The sequence below is a fragment of the Euprymna scolopes genome, chromosome 5 (assembly GCF_053919585.1).
Source record: "Euprymna scolopes isolate OS-2025 chromosome 5, ASM5391958v1, whole genome shotgun sequence".
Classification (NCBI taxonomy): Eukaryota; Metazoa; Mollusca; class Cephalopoda; order Sepiida; family Sepiolidae; genus Euprymna; species Euprymna scolopes.
Window position 1 is genome coordinate 18395217 of NC_136486.1, and position 17038 is coordinate 18412254.

A 17038-nucleotide genomic window follows, 5' to 3' on the forward strand; every position below is an offset into this window, starting at 1 on the left:
TCCATCTCAAATTTATACATGCACACATAGCTGACCTTGATTTCCTGGTTATAATAGGTAACATGAAGAGTCCGCGTCAAGATTGACAAAAATTATTTTGTCTCATCCAAGAAATAAAAGGAAATTGGATTCTCACCAGCTAGAAAAAAATAAATAGAAAAAATTATTAGAATCAGATTTAAAAAAAAAAAAAAAAAAAAAAAAAGAAAAAAAAAAGTCAAATAGTATGGTTCTTTATTAATTTATTTATTACGGACTATTATCCTCATCTTTCTTAGTTGTTGTTTCATGACATTTCGGCCAACTATTCCTCAATAATGAATTCCAATTAAATAATATAAGTATGGTTCTCGTTCAGAATTCCCCCCTACATTAAAAAATAAAAATAAAGAAAAATGTATGATGTATGGGACGAAGTAAGGAATATGAACCCCAACCAAAAGCAGAAACAAAAGAACAGATTTCAATTGACACCAGTTTGACCATGACCTTCACACACACACACACACACACACACACACACACACACACACACACACACACACAACTCCTCTGTAAACAATATGCCTTTTGGTTTTTCTAATAAAAAGTATCAATCCAAACTTTAATTAAAGTTGTGTAAAAATATATTTAAAAAATGCATTCTCCTTGTTTATAGAGGCGATGTGTGTGCGGCAGTCAAGGTCAAACCTGTGTCGACCAAACTCTTGTTTCTGTCTTCAGCTGGAGACCATATTCTCTACTTTGCCCGAAGTATGTACCAGTGATGAAAAAGAAATTCATTTTTAAGCAATTACTAGGAATTGATAGGCATTACAACATAAATCCAGTAAGTGTGAATTATTGTTGAGTTATCACTCTTTGTTAGAGATGAGTCACTCCAAAAAAAAAAAAAAAAAAAAAAAAAAAAAAAAGATTTAATGACACAAAATAACACACACGCTATTGTATTACTATATAAATAAAATGCTGGTACTTGTACAGTTTAATCAAAACGTAAAAAATGAAAATATTGAAAAAAGAGTTATTGTCCGTACTCGTTATGGAATGAAGTTCCCTTAAAAAAAATTTCACTTAATTTGATCAAGTAGTTTTGGCACGAAGAGAAGGGTGCCTTTAAACGAAAAATTGATTAACAAAGGACAAAATGAGAAAGGGATTAAAAAAGGACAGAGAAACTCTGTAAAATAAGTGAAAAAAGCTAAAATATTTATGTAGGTATTTTTTCTGCCCAGGTTTCAAAATAATCTTGTCAAATTTTGACAACCTTTAAGCAGTGATGGAATTATCTCCCTTGGTGCACCCCTGTCCTCGTGCACAAAATAAACAAAATGGCGGATATGATCGATCTCATTAAAATTTGATTTTTCTCTGTATACAAAAAAAAAAAAAAAAAAAAAGAAAAAAAATATACTTGATCAAGTTAAGTGAATTTTTTTCAGAGAACTTCACTTCATTCCATAATAGGTGCGTACAATATCTTAAATAAAATAAAAACCCGCAATTTAAAAAAAGACATTAAACATATGAGGATACCTCACACGTCAAATCATCAAAGTTGATCAGCAATACTATCATCGTATTCCATTTCATATGCTGGCAAAGTTCGGCTACTTTATAATTCAGTTAGGGTTAAACAAAAAATAATCCTTTTTAGACTAATTTATTTCACACCTATTTTATAGTTGATAAATTCTATTCAGTTTCTAGAGATTAAAGTTTGGTTTGATCTTTTTTTAGATATTTGATTTTTCAGTATTAGCTCATTGTTTTTAATGTTTAACTTATAGGGTTATCCGGTGTTGCCCAGGACAGAAGTAATATTTGTATTGAAAATTATCTTAATATCCATCTCCCTTTTTCTCTTTTTCCTTCTCCCCACCACCTCTTTTCCGCTCAGCCTATTCCTCTCTCTGGACATACAGACAGCTCTGTTTTATATTCCTCACAAAATGAGCTGGCATAAAAGAATTAATTCATTGATAAAAAAAAAAAAAAATCAGTTACTTCCCTTTAGTTAGTACATTATCTGGCAGGAAATCGACCAACCCTACTCCTGATGAAATCTACACTAGTTTAGGGTCACAGAATCAATATTTTTTCCTAAATGTCGATCAAGAAAATACCAACTTTGTGAGTCTTTTTTTGTTGTTTTTGACTTTTAGCCGCACACAAACATACACAGCGACAATTGGTTTTTATATTATAGATTATGAAATGTCAAATTATCTAAGGCTGAAAATGATAAACTTGATAAATGAGTTGGCAAAAAAAAAAAAAAAAAAAAAAAAAAAAAAGCAGCTTGACTGATTATCACTTACCTTTTAAAGGTTTTCCAGTCATGGCGGCTTCCATGTGTTCTTCCATACAATTATCACCAAATATGCTTTCCAAGTGTTCAGGATCTGGAGGAGGGATTGGGTATCTGCCGATGGCCATTTCCACAAGCGAAAGTCCTACGCTCCAAATATCGGATTGAACTGTGTACTGCGTTCCTTGTAATCGTTCCGGCTATAATTAGTGAAAGTTTTAGAAAATTAAATTTTTATTTTCACATATGTGTGTGTGTGTGTGTGTGTGTGTGTGTGTGTGTGTGTGTGTGTGTTTCTTGCCTCTATGAGATTTATATATTTCTTTTAATCACTATTATTCAATTATTTATTGAAATCAAAAATATATCAGTGGTAGTTCAGAATTTTCCCCAATATTACAAAACAAAAATACAGAAAAATCAGTGCACGTCGAAAGTTCAAAAATACAGAAAAATCATTATGATGTACATAGTCATGGACCGAAAATGTCATATTCTAAAAATCATATAGTCGCTTAAAACTTTGTTTCCAGATTTCTGCCTCTCGAGTCAGAGAAAATGTGTAACTGTCTGCTAGCATTTATTACTTTTGAAAAACGAGTTTTTATGTTTTGAAATTAGTATGAGAAAAATCAAAACTTATCCCTCAAATTAAATACAAAGAAAAAAAAAACTACTGGCCGATTCTTAATAAGAACACACTTGGTCCTTAAGCCAGAACCCGTTATTAATACTCTGAAATAGATAGAAATCTTGGCACTTCTACTTGAAGACACTGGTCTGCTACGTAGCCCATTCCGGGGTCGCTTGAATGGACAAACAAGTAAAGTGCATCCATCTATTCCATGTTGTACGTAATTCTGATCCCACAATTTCTCGGATTTCTTTGCTTTGTATTTCTTACATATCCAGGTACTTAGAAATATTTTATTCACTTTTTAAAACCAATTAGTTTTCTCACCATACGTTTTTTTCTTAATGTTAGAGAGGAAATCTATCTGTAATTCTACACTTATTTTTTTTAGAACAGAGTAAAACTTTAAGCATGATACTTAATATTCTCATCCATGTGGGGGCGTAGAAATTCCTAGTGTAGAAACCAGGTGCATGGTTACCCCTTTCACAGTGATGGACCTGTAGAACTTCTCAGGTTATCCATCTAGGAGAAAGAAAACTGATATTAAAGCTGGGGGAGGAAGGCCTCCTCGGTCATGGTCGACAACCTTCCTAAAGCTGGTGACTAACAAATTTTCCAGTTTGAAAACTTAATTTGCTTAAGGAGTAGATAGGCTTCGTCTATTGCCAACTTTCACACTCCTTTTTTTTCTTAGCCAGGCGCAGAGTTACAATAACAGGGACCCACCAGAGCCACCGTTGGTTTGTACATCATAAGTCAAATGCAAATAAGAAAAAAATTCATAGATGCTAGTAATCATTGTAAGAAAGAAATAGTCACAGCCAAAAGAAGGCATGCTGAAATAACCAGAGAACGCATAGAATTGCAGACGATAGGAACGCGTGATTTCTGGAAAATGTATAATAGTGTAGTGAATAAAGGGCAATCAGTAATTCCCGCACTATCCATAACAAGGTTGCATGCATAGCAACCAAAAAGGTGGAACTACTTGCTCTGCAATTCGCCTCTAGCTCCATACTAGCGCCAACAAACAACTCCCTCCCAAATTTTCTTATGCGGATGGAAGCCACAATTAATGATCTGAAAATCACTTCTCATGTCCGCAATATCATACAAAAACTTAGACACCTCCAAGGCGTGTGGGCCTGATCTCATCCCTGGTATACTAATTAAGAAATTTTCAGCCGAGCTAGCCTCCATACTTTCCAAACTATACAACAAATACCTTGCTGAATACTGCTCCCCTAATAGCTGGAAGATGGCCCCTCTGTAGTACTAGTGTACAAGAATTCTGGCGAAAGGACCGACCCTCTTGATTATCGTCCTATCAGTCTCTGCCTCCTCTTCACTAAAATCTTTAAAACGCTAATCAATCAAGCACTAGTCTACCAACGTGCAAAAGCTAATCTTCTTTCTGACAAACAGTATGGATTTAGGAAATGTCATTCTACTGCAGATATTTTAACAGTCATCTTTGAACGCATATACCATGCACTCGATAAGGCAGGTTAAGCCAGGGCTGTAACTCTCAATATATCCAAAGCCTTTGACAAAGTCTGGCATGAAGAGCTACTAATGAAAATTAAATCATACGGTATAACTGGACGAATACTAAATATAATTAGATCTTTCTTAGATAATAGAACCATTTAGGTTGTCATTGATGGACGTTTTCATCCAAACAGCATAACATTAATACGGGAGTGCCTCGGGCTGATCCTTGGACCACTATTATTCCTGATATTCATCAATGACCTTCCTGATAATATTGTATCTGAGATGGGTATATTTGATGATGATACACTCTTTATAACATGTATAAGGTACACAAATCCAAGACAATGGCTGAATCCTTCGAAAACGACTTTCAGGCTGTAGTGGAATGGGGACATAAATGGATGGTAACATTTAATGCTAGTAAGATTAAGACTGCTCTCCTTTAACAATTCCAACCACCAATATCCATGGTAAATAGCACCCTACCTGAGAATTCTTTCTTCAAACTCCTCAGCTTGACATTCACAAGAAATATGAACTGGAACAAATACATTGAGGACATTGCAAAGGCTGCTGCAAGGAAGGTGATCTTCCTCTATTGTGCTAGAAAACTACTCACACCAAAGAGTATCCTGTACCTTTACAAGGTCACCATTCACCCATGCATGGAGTATTCTTGCCATACCTGGGCTGGTGCATCTATCAGTAGTCTCTACCTCTTGGATAGTCCAAAAAAGGTTATCCAATCTAATAGATCTCACTTTGTTGACTAGTCTTCAACCCTTGTCCTATTGCCGCAAATGTTGTATCCCTGTGCCTGTTTTACAAGTATTTTAATGGAATGCGCTCTGATGAACTCCTTGCACTTGTGCCCCCTCTACATACATATTCCGACAAATCTGCTTAGCAACAAAATCACACCCCTTTACTGTTGAGATCCCTAAATATCAAAGTTTTCTACTCTAATAGCTTCTTCTGTAGAATGGCTAGACTTTGGAATTTCCTTCCTCCTACTTGCTTCGCAAAATGTACTGATATGCAGAAGTTAAAATGCAGCATAAACCAATCTTAATCTTTCTTAGGTATGGTTTCAATTAGTAGCCCCTTACATGCAAGTGGTAATCTGCCTTGTTTGAGGTGAAGGTAAGTAAAAAAAAAAAAAAAAAAAAAAAAAAAAAGAAAAGTAAATTGATAAAGATTCTGGACAAGTGTTGCATTCTCCTGAGTCAACTTTTAAAAAATCATAGAAAATTAAATTCACCAGAATACATTGTTTTATTTGTAAACAAATCAACTATTGCAACCTTTTTTTAATAAAAGGAAAAAAAAAAAAAACAGGTTCTTCATTATTGTAGCAAAATTCGAAAATCAAAATATTGAACTTTAAGTAAAAAAAAAAAAAACAATGGTTTCTACTAAATTGCCATGTCACAGTGATGAACATATCCAAAAATTACAAAAAATGAAAAGGTAAAAAATTAAGGTGCAAGTCTATAAATGGTCCACAAGTAATCTTTTTTACTACAAAAATCTGAAAAAAATCTTTATAATGTAGTACTTGTCAATGCATGAAAATGTCATATTCCAAAAATTACGTAAATCGATCAAGTAGTTTTTTTTTTTTTTATTTAAGAAAATCGAATATTATGAGACATTTTATCGAAGAAAAACTTCCCACCATCTTCTTTTTGAATGATACACTGCTAGCGACACCTATTGGGAATGTTGGGAATATAAGATCGGCAAGGGGGCAGACAATCGACTTTCCACACTATAGAAAAAAAACTTGGAAAATTAAGACATAAGTTTTTGAGAATGTTGAAAACGAAAATAACGTTTAAAATTCCAGCAAACGAGTAGTTTCCAAGATATGAAGAATTTTACGTAAATTGAGCACCCACACGTTGACGCTCCTCCAACAAAAATTTGGCAAATGTGTATTTTAGCGGCGTAAATTCAAGTTTTACACTAGTGGTGGCCATAAAGTGGGTGATCATTATATGTTAAATTATTATAGAAAAGTGATACCCTACTTTCTTTAAACTAACATTTCTTCATGCAGTGACAAGTACGTACATTATAAAGATTTTTTTCAGATTTTTATAGTAAAAAAGATTACTTGTGGACCATTTACAGACTTGCACCAAAATTAATTATTAATGAAAATAGTTTTTGAAATCAATTAGCAAAAATTGAGTTTTGCAAAAGAAACTGATGAGTTCTAATATAACCAAAAGTGGATAAAAATTTTCTGAAAATCTTTGACCAATTCAACAAACCTTATTTCAATATTTCAATTTTTTAATTGTCATTTCTAGCTTTAAACTTCTCAATTGTCATGTTTTAAATGTTTTGTTAAATTAATTTTGTAAATATTGATTAAAAACCATTAACTGAATAAAATAATGCATGGTTTTGTAAAAGTTTGGTTTGATAAATAATTTCACTGTGCACAAATTTTAGGTTAAAAAAAATTCATGCCATATAAGACCTATTTTTGTGTAAGAAAAATATCCTGATACTAAATTTGACTTTTATTTCTCTATATAGACACCATTTTTGTGTACTATAAATCATATTTCATCGTTGGTTATGAATGAAAAACACAAAACTGTCAGTTTAAACATTTGTTTTCTTAACCCTCTTGTGTCTCACTTTTTATATTCCAGCAGTTGTCTACCAACATGCCAGGGTTCCATTTTCCTTAAAAATGTTTTTCATCACTGAAATATCCTGATAGAATCTCTCGACGAGTTTATCTCCCACATCACTAAAATTCTCTGCAAAATTTTTAAAAGTGACAATTTTGAGAAAAAAAAAAAAAAAAAAAAAAATGTACCTAATTTGACAAAAAGGTCAGAAATGGATTTTCCATGCCATTATAGATTATAAAAATGACCAAATATTCTGTAATTTTTCGAGTGTTGCAACGTAATTTAAATAGCAACCACTTCCATAATTAAATTTAATTTTCAAAATCTTAGTTTTCAATAATATTTTATGAGTTTTATGCATATTGTTTAATAAACAAAACAATGGCCTTGATTTCAACAGCAGTTAATATTACATGGTGTTAGTTACAAAATTTGAGTTCCATTTAAGTAAGTAAAAATGTAGTTAAAGTTGAAATTAATGTCATCTTAAAAAATACCATCCTCAAGAAAAAGCTGAACAAAACATCACCACCAGCTCTCAAGAGACTAATAATGTCATGGCAACTTGAGGATCTCAGCATTTATCGAACTCAGATGATATGAATAAATTGTTCTGAATTAAGATACTGTCACCTGAAAATCAAGCTGTTAAATAAAATTTTTGTTTGTACACATTGAAAAATATTAATTTTTACAAAGACAAAATTAAAAGGAATGGTTCTTGTCCAGAATTCTCCAAAAAAATTACCCGTGACAAAATGAAAATACCATATTCAAAAAACCACCTAAATTGATCAGGTAGTTATATTTTTATAAAGAAAATCATTTTTAAGTGATTAATAGGAATTCCTAAGTATTACAACAAAAATCTAGAAAGTATGAACTATTGTTGAGTTATCTCCCTTTATTTCTGGAGATTTTTTCAAAATGACAGGTGAGCGTATTGCTCCTCAGATAATCATAAAATGTAATTTTCATATTTAAAAAGAAAACTACTTTATCAATTCATGCGATTTTTGGAATACAAATTTTGATTTCATCATGGGTAGGTACATCATAATTTTTTTTTTTTTTAAATATAAGGACAATTCTGGACCAAGAACCAAAGAAATTTATACTTACAGACATATATGACCGTGTGCCAACAAAAGAATTTGCCATAGAGTCTATCAATTGGCCACTAACTCCAAAATCACAGATTTTTATTTCTCCTCTAGAATTAACAAGAATGTTTGAAGGTTTTACATCTGAAAAAATTTCAAAGATAAAAATTCGGATAAGAAGTATATTTAGGTGAAAAAATCTCTATAAAAACAATAGACAAGTACATTTATATATATACTTATTACCGCCTATAAAATCTAAAATAAAAATCTCTATAAAAACTAAACTCATGCAATTGTTTACGTAATGGTCCACAAGTAATCTTTTTTACTACAAAAATCTGAAAAAAATCTTTATAATGTAGTACTTGTCAATGCATGAAAATGTCATATTCCAAAAATTACTTTTGTAGGAGTGTGAGACCTGGACTGTGTACCAACATGATCTCAAGAAACTAGAAAAATTCCACCAGCAAAAGCTTCAGGATACAAATGGTATGACTATGTAATCAACATGAGTGTCCTTGAGAGAGCAAACAGCTGCAATATTGAGACCACCGTCATGAGGGACGGACTCCATTGGTTGGGGCATGTCCTCAGAATGGATGAAAACAAACTCCCTTAAACACCGTACTCAGAGCTGTAGGAAAAAGACACATTGGCTGCCTTCTACAACGATACAAAGACCAACTCAAAACAACCCTGAAAAACACTGGATTTGACATTCACACCTAAGAAACAACAGCTCTGTACCGTCCGTCACCTGTGGTGCTGATCCATCATCTCCAGTACCAAACAATATGAAACAGAAATGAGAAAACTGGTGGAGATTAAGAGACAGGCAAGAAAAAAAAAAAAAAAAAAAAAAAAAAAAAAAGAGCAGAACAGCCTATCGCCAACATTTTCTCAGCCTATGCAGATTTTATGCTCAGATTGATCTGAGAAACCATCTGCAAGCCAAACACTAAAAAAAGAGGAAATTTAAATTTTCGGATACGAGAAATTGGTCAACGATATTATCGCCAATAGCATAATTTTATTCAAAACTTTGAAAACATTTCACACCATTGATGTTTGCGATTACCATTTGCCAATAAATCTAATTTCTGTATTCATATTTGCACTGCATTTATATTTTAAAAATACAAAAATAAATATAAACAGATTATAAAATTTTGTAATTTTCATTATGCCACAAGGGAGATAACCCCAGAGAGAAAAATGCAATTTTTTTTCCTGTAAAAATAAATTGTTCGGAACAGGGCTTATCTCATTAAAAAAAATAAATAAATAAAAACCCTTTATATACTATTTAAGTTAGTTATATCGCCCATGTTGAAATTATTATTATTTTTTTTTTTTTTTAAACAAAATCACCACACAAAAATCAGGCATTTTTAGATTAAAGTTAATGTTAACTGGAAAAAAAATCTAAAATCTCAAAATACTATATTCAGCATTATTTGGATTGTTTGAACTACCGTTCTCATCTTGAGTGTTATTTTCACGTTTCAGTTGTAGCTTGTCGAACTCTAGAATCTGTCAAGCTTGGGAATCTGCACAGAATTTTGAATGGACCCCGCCCCCCATTTTTTTTTTAATCTACAGGGGTAGCATGCTCTCATTCTGTCAGCTATAACTGGGTAGAAGTCCTAATTATATTTTGAGTATCTCCTGCACAGAGGATTGAACCCTCAATCATCAGATTTGCTTTTATGGCCATTTTATAGATGTGCATGTACCCACGATCATAAATTACTTGGTAAAATTTCAGTTACACTCTTTTGGAGGTTGAAGGTTCAATAGTCAGTCCAGGAGACAGTCAAAAATACAACTATGAATTACTTAGGACTTATATCTGGTTATGGCTGATGGAACGAGAGCATACTACCCCTGTGGATTAAATAAAGGATTACATTCAAAATTTTATGCAGATTCCTCAAATTTGACAGAATGATTCTAAAGTTCAACAAAATACACCTGAAGAAGATTGGAAATCGCATTGACTGAAATGTTATGAAAATAACAAGATGTTGCACAGCAGTCCAGATAATCTAAATAATACAAATTATCGAGCATTTTCTTAAAATTTTAGGAACATGCTTTCAGAAATTGACTTCCAAACTAACTTATCTCTGGCCAAGTCTTTATTTATCCTTCTTTTTCTCAATTAATTTTTATAGCTTTCTCCCATATTTTCCATAGTCTGGACTTGTTACCTTAACTGTATTACATCTAACCCAAATACTCTCATCCAATTTTTTCAACATGGCCATTCCAAGATTGATGACCTCAGAGGAAGATTAAATCTGGACAGTATATCTTCCTCTGAAATCATCAGAACTAAGCTACCATTTCTTTCCATGCAACGCATGTCCTCAACCCTTACTAGCCAACTTTTACTTCCATACATCACACACTGCATATATGTCTGATAGATTCCTCACTTTGTCAACAGTGATAATGCTCTGTGGATTACTAAAGGCAGAAGTTCCATGAACTTACACCATCCACTGCTAATTCTTGCAATCATAATAGCACCTGCTCCACTCTGTGCTCCAATGATATCACCAAGGTAACAAAACTTGGTACTTGTACAGTTTAATCAAGACATTAAAAAATGAAAATATCGAAAAAAAAAAAAAGTTTAAATTGTACGTATCTGATATGGAATGAAGTTCTTTGAAAAAAAATTTCACTTAATTTCATCAAGTAGTTTTTGTTTTACAGTGAAAAAACAATTTGTTATGATACCGAGTAAAAGGTTCGATTTTTAGGAAGAAAAGCTAGTATTAAGATGGGGAGGGAGTGTTGGCGCTTTACATGGAGTTATCTCCCCGTAGCGTTTATAACATTCAAACAAAATTTAAAAACAAATCCAAAATGTCTGCCTTCAAGATGCTCTCATAAAAACATGTTTTTCCGCTGTAAAAAAAAAAAAAATACTCGATCAAATTAAATGAATTTTTTTCTCTGAGATCTTCAATTCAAAATGGATACGTACAATTTAAACTTTTCATTTTTTAATGTGTTGATTAAACTGTACAAGTACCCAAAACTTAATATAAACAGTTTTAGCATTCAAATATACTTTGTCAACATCTGAATTCTCATCAGTTTCCATTGTCTTACTTCTTTTGCATAAATTGGTTATCCTCTCTCAACCTACCAGTAATTCCATTGCACTGTTTTTGTTTTTTTATTTATTTAAAAAAAAAAAAATTTTTGTTTTACACAAGGGAGTCACCAGTTATCAAGGTCCAAAGGCCACTTAAAGATAAGGGTTAATGAGTGCAGTCGTCGTCAGTGGTGAAAATCAGATATAATTTTATTTTTTAAGGAGATAGCTTAACAAGAACTTGTTTACTTTGGACTTGAAGACTACCATTTCGTAGTAACCAGCAAGTAGGTCAGTAGAACAGAGTTCCAGAGATGGACAGTTCTAGAAAGGAATCTTTGATCATGGAATCTGTGTTAGGTGTAAATAGGGAATGGGAGAAATTATTGATAGTGGTTGTAGATAGACAAGTATTTTTTGTGAAAGATTGGAGCTCAGACAAACACTTGCCATGAAAATAATGGAGTAGAGACAGGCTCACAACATCTCTTCTGTCGGAAAGAGGTTGCAGGAAAGAGAAAAGGGCATCACCTACTAGGTTTCAAAGCCAGTTTGGAACTCTGTCAAGGCAGGATAGGTTGCTCTGAGCAGCTCCTGGCCAGATGCTCCATCCCAGTACATACTTGGCTCTTCTAAAACTATATGATTGTATCAGCAGTGAAATATCAACTAGAGTGATAGATTGGTCCAACCATTTTTTTGGCAATTTTGGCAACAAATTTGATGTATATATTCCATTTCAGATCAGGAATGACGGTCAGTCCCAAAAGCTTGTCAAAACTTCCAAGACAAGAGACATTCATTTCAATTGGGGTCAGAGCATTGATGATGGAAAGAGAAGCTCAGTTTTAGATGCATTAAAATTAACTAGCCAACTTTTTCCCCAGTGCATCATGTGCTCAAGATTAGAAAAGATATCAACTGTAACTATAATTGTAGCGAGTTTGACAATAACTCAGAAACGCCAACATGCTTTTGTAGAGTCCAGATAATAGAAAAACCAAAATGGCAACAACCAGCTGATTTTATCTTCAGCGGTCATGTGAATTCTCGTTCTTATGCAAATTACACGACCTTCGGCTGCATAAAAACAAACCGTTTGAAGAACAGGGAAAGTTGTTTGAAGACGAGCCATGCATATGTACTTTGCTGAGACATGATGGCTTATTTAATGAGTCAACACTAAGAGGAAAAAGGGGACGAAGATGAAAACTGCATTTATTTATTGCTGAAGAAGACCACATGCATTCAATCATTACCAGTACCACAAATGATTGAATTACACTAGACTCCCTTTCCACAAATCTAGCAGAGGAGCTATCCAACGCCACAACTACTGATCATCACTTTGGTCTGCTTAACATTCACTCTCAAACCTTTTTCATTTCCATAGCATTCCTCCAGGTCTTTAAGTTAACATTATGTACCTTCATATAAAATTTGCTTTCTCATAAGTTTAGTAAATTTTTATGCAGTTAGTAATAAGAGTGACCACTTTATTAGAAATGTTTTTGAAGGTAATCAAAAGAAATTTCAAAGTGCCTGTGCAGTATCATTGGATTTCAACTAAATATATTTTAGGTAAAAAAAAAAAAAAAAAAAAAAAAAAAAAGAAAGAAAAAAACTTATGTACTTGTCGAAATTAGTAAAAATTACAAAAAAAATGATCGAATATAAAAATAATTACAAAAAAAATAATACATTTATTGAATTAGAGTTTTATAATAGTTGGTCATATTAAAATCAAAAAGGAGGTAACTGTAGTCCATGATTTTAATAAAATAATTGTAATCTGCCATCTCAAAAAAAGAACATGGCAGGCACTAACATTTGGTTTTTGGTTTTTTGTAAAAATAGTTCTAGCAGATCTTCTCCACAATTATTTTTCGTTATTTTCTTTTTTTTTTTTTTACTAATTTCGATATGACACAAGTGTTTTTACTAAAACTGTTTTTACTAAAACTGTGTTTTTTAAAATCCCATTATACTGCACAAGCACCAATTGCAATTTATAAAATTGCAAAGTGGCTCACCTCTGTGCATTATTTGATGTTTTTCGCGCAAGTAACTTAAACCCTTTAAAACCTGAAAAAAAAAAAAAAAAAAAAAAATTTCATTTACCAAAGCAAATTTTGCAACATTTTAAAATAAAAAAAAATCAAGTCCCACCCCTGATCCTGCAAAATAAAATGCAAAAAAAAAAAAAAGAAAAATATTAATAGTGTACATACATCTGTAACAAAGAAAATATCAAACACTAAAAATCATGTGAATTAATCAAGTAGATTTATAAAAAAAAAAAAAAGTTATTGCTCAATCCCATCTTGCAGGACAAGAAGATAATTTAAAATAATTCCAAGTTAAGCAAAATTTTAGAAAGCCATTCTTAACGAGGAGGAATTAGAAAACTCAAATTTGATTAAAAATGATTTTCTTTATAAAAAGAAAACTACTGGATCAATTTACATGACTTTTTGGTTTACGATACATTCTGTCACAGGTATATGCACAATAAACATTTTTTTATTTTTGATATTTTTGTTTTTTCATGGTGGTTGGGAGTCATGGACTTGTACCGAAAGGTTTAATTTTTTTTTTTTTATAAATTATTTAGATTACTATTTCTAGCTGAAATTTTGCATGTACACAGAGTTATGTCTTAATGGATTATATGGCAAATTATTACTTCTGGTTTACAGGTGTTTGAACAGAGTCAGGTGTGAATTGAAACCTGTCGGGTGGCACACAGTGATACAGTTTTTGTATTTGAAAGGATGTAGACCGTATGATAATTCTGATGAAATTAATGTATGATTATGATGTAAAACGCTTGCATGTTGAAGTCGAACATGGCTGGAAATCTGTGGAAATAACTCATAGACCTGGTCACCCCCCCCCTTCTGCCATTGATGAGGCATCTGTCAGTCAAGTTGAAGCTGCCATTTTAGACAGTTGATGTGACTATTCACCAAATAGCCCAAGAGGTCAAGATTAGTCCAGAGTCCGTGGAAAATATCATGAACATTTTCATAGGCATAAGCTGTGTGCCAGATGGATTCGCAAGTTTTCAAAAGCGATAACATGTCAAGTGCTTGAGGATGAATTTGGAGATGTGCCAAGAAAATGAGTCAAATTTTTTCAAAACGCTTATTAAACAGGATGAAACCTAGGTCTATCACTATGGTCCTGAAACCAAAATCCAGTCAATACAGTGGAAACACTTGAACTCACCACCTCCAAAGAAGGCAAGGGTGTAGCCCTCCACTGGCAAGATCATGCTCAGTCTTCTAGAACCAAGTAAGAGTAGTGATGACAGATTTCCTGGTAAAGAGTATCGCAATTACAGGAGCCTATTATGCTTCATTTATGAAAATTAAGAGAAGCTACCAAAATCCTAATGTGGGACAAAACCAGCAAAGTTATCCTCCTCCTGAAAGACAATGTTCCGGTCCACAACATGCCTGTCATCTGATCAGAAGCACGGGCATGCGACTATGAACCCCCCCCCCCACCATTACCACCACCATTCTTCTGACTTTCATCTCTCCCCAAGCATGAAGTTGATTTTAAAAGGAAACATTTCCCAGATGATGTAGCCTTGATTTCTAAAGTCACGTTGTGGTTGGAGGACAAAATTGATCACCCAAGTTGCATCAAACAATGAAAGATTCTTATGTAGAAAAATACTAATAACTGTGCCATGTTTTGTTGTTCTACTTCTGAGAAATGGGTCAAGGGCATTACTTATTGAATACACCTTGTCTATGCAAATTTAACATAAAATTATTCACTGCTGATCTTGGATAAAATAATCATTTTGGCTAAAGAAAATTACCAAGTTTCACAATGTTTACATTCAGCTAAAAAAAAAATAAATAAATAAATAAATAAAAAAATTACCTTTTCTCTCCTGTTAAAAATTGAACAATAGTTTTTGTTTTTTGTTTTAATGAGCCAATCAAAATTAGTCGAATTGATAAAATCAATAAATTCTTACAAAAAGTTTTTCAGTTGAGCAGCAAAAAGTTTTTTTCCACATTATTTTTTCTTAAATAAAAATGAGAATATTTATGGTTTGAGAAATTCATGCTTTTGAGAGCCCAGAAAAAAAAAGAAGCACAATAAGTATTATAAGTGATTCATTATATATAATTAATTGAACACAAATTACAATTATATCAAAGCTGGGAGGAAATTTCAGGTTTATACCTTTACCAACAATATCGATAAATAACTACAATAAATTCGATTCAATTTTAACTCTTGCTTCCCTTTGTCTTTTAATCCTCACATATTTCATGATCAATGTTTCTGACAAATGAGGAAGAATTGCTGTTTTCTGGACTGTAATCTAGCCATATAACCCTTTTAGTAGCTAATTCTCAACCTTGGAATGATATTTATTTTAGCTCCTTACATCAAGTGGCTTCACGTCTTGTTTGGAGTGATTGTCATAAAAAAAAAAGAGAAGAAAACTCAGTAAAGACAATAGTGCTGCAACGATATCCATTAACCGAAACACACACAAATTTTTATTAGACAAAAATAGCTGTAGGAAAATAATTTGTTCAAAAGTAAAATAAAAATTGAAACTGTTTCATATACTTACGGCTATATTAATTTTTCCTAAAATTGGCTCTGGAATTCTGCCTGCCTGTTTAAGTATCAAATCCAGGGAGCCTCCATTCTGTAAAGAGAGAATAAAAAGTATAGATTTTAAGTAATAAACAAAAGTATAGAAATTTACTCTTACCTTGTGCGCGTTATATATATTGAAGGAAGGGGCAGGGTTGTCTTGTGTGGCTGGGGCAGGTCTTGGTTGAAAAGGAGGCCATGGTCTCTTTCCAGATTCAATTCACTTTAAGACAGATGTAAAAATAGTAGATAGTAAACAGTACGCCACACAACCCACATTGCTGTATGATTAAATAGATGATGTTGCATGCCTTACACAGGATGCTTTGGCTACAAATGTTGTAGTTGATAGATGTTTGATAAAAGGAAGGGGGGGGGCACAGAAAATGTCTCTTACTGGAATCCAATCACCCAAGAGATATTTTCTTTGAAGTAAAATAAGTATCTCATTGAACTGGGTTGGGATCACACTGAGACCGACCTGTTTGTGAAAAGTGATGTCCAAGATTATCTACAGATAAAACCCTTTACATGGTGACTGTCTGGCTGTTAGCTCTGGTGGATATCTCTGTCGACTTCTGGGTGGTCGAATGGCGATCGATAACAAAAGCCAGAATCAGTTAAGAATGAAAAGATTCTAGAATATTATGTTTCTGAATTTTTAAAAGGAGGATTGATCGTTCATATTTGTATTCCAACCTACAAAAGAGTATAACTTAAAACTGAATGTTAACAAGTACTTTATCCGTTACTCCACGAGTCCACAAGTGAACAGTAGTGTTCAAATAATCCAAATTATCAATCCTTATCTAAAAAAATATTTTAAAAATACCTCTGCTCGAGGTGAAGCAATTTTAAAAATATTGAATTTTTTATTTTTTTTATTTATTTTACTTTTGAATCATTAAATGTCAAAACAATCATCGTAATGATTCAGTATCTGATTAGTTGAACACAAGTTGCTGTTTTTAGTTATAATTGGAGGATGAAGAAGTCATACCTTTCCTAACATGGCATTATGGCATAATTTAACAATTTCATTTCCATAGTCTACAGCAACATCCATTAGATTACTTCTGCACA

At 32.7% G+C, this 17038-nt stretch overlaps 1 protein-coding gene across 1 annotated transcript in view; it reads right to left on the reverse strand.

Moving 5' to 3' along the window:
- Positions 1 to 17038, reverse strand: part of LOC145276722 (dual specificity mitogen-activated protein kinase kinase 1-like) — a 128738-nt gene that overhangs the window by 60439 nt on the left and 51261 nt on the right. The window contains exons 4-7 of the mRNA XM_080127939.1: positions 15930 to 16007; positions 13354 to 13405; positions 8222 to 8346; positions 2318 to 2511 (exon numbers count right to left, since the gene is read on the reverse strand). Coding sequence (XP_079984065.1) covers positions 2318 to 2511; positions 8222 to 8346; positions 13354 to 13405; positions 15930 to 16007 — 449 coding nt within the window. The remainder of the gene's footprint in view (positions 1 to 2317; positions 2512 to 8221; positions 8347 to 13353; positions 13406 to 15929; positions 16008 to 17038) is intronic.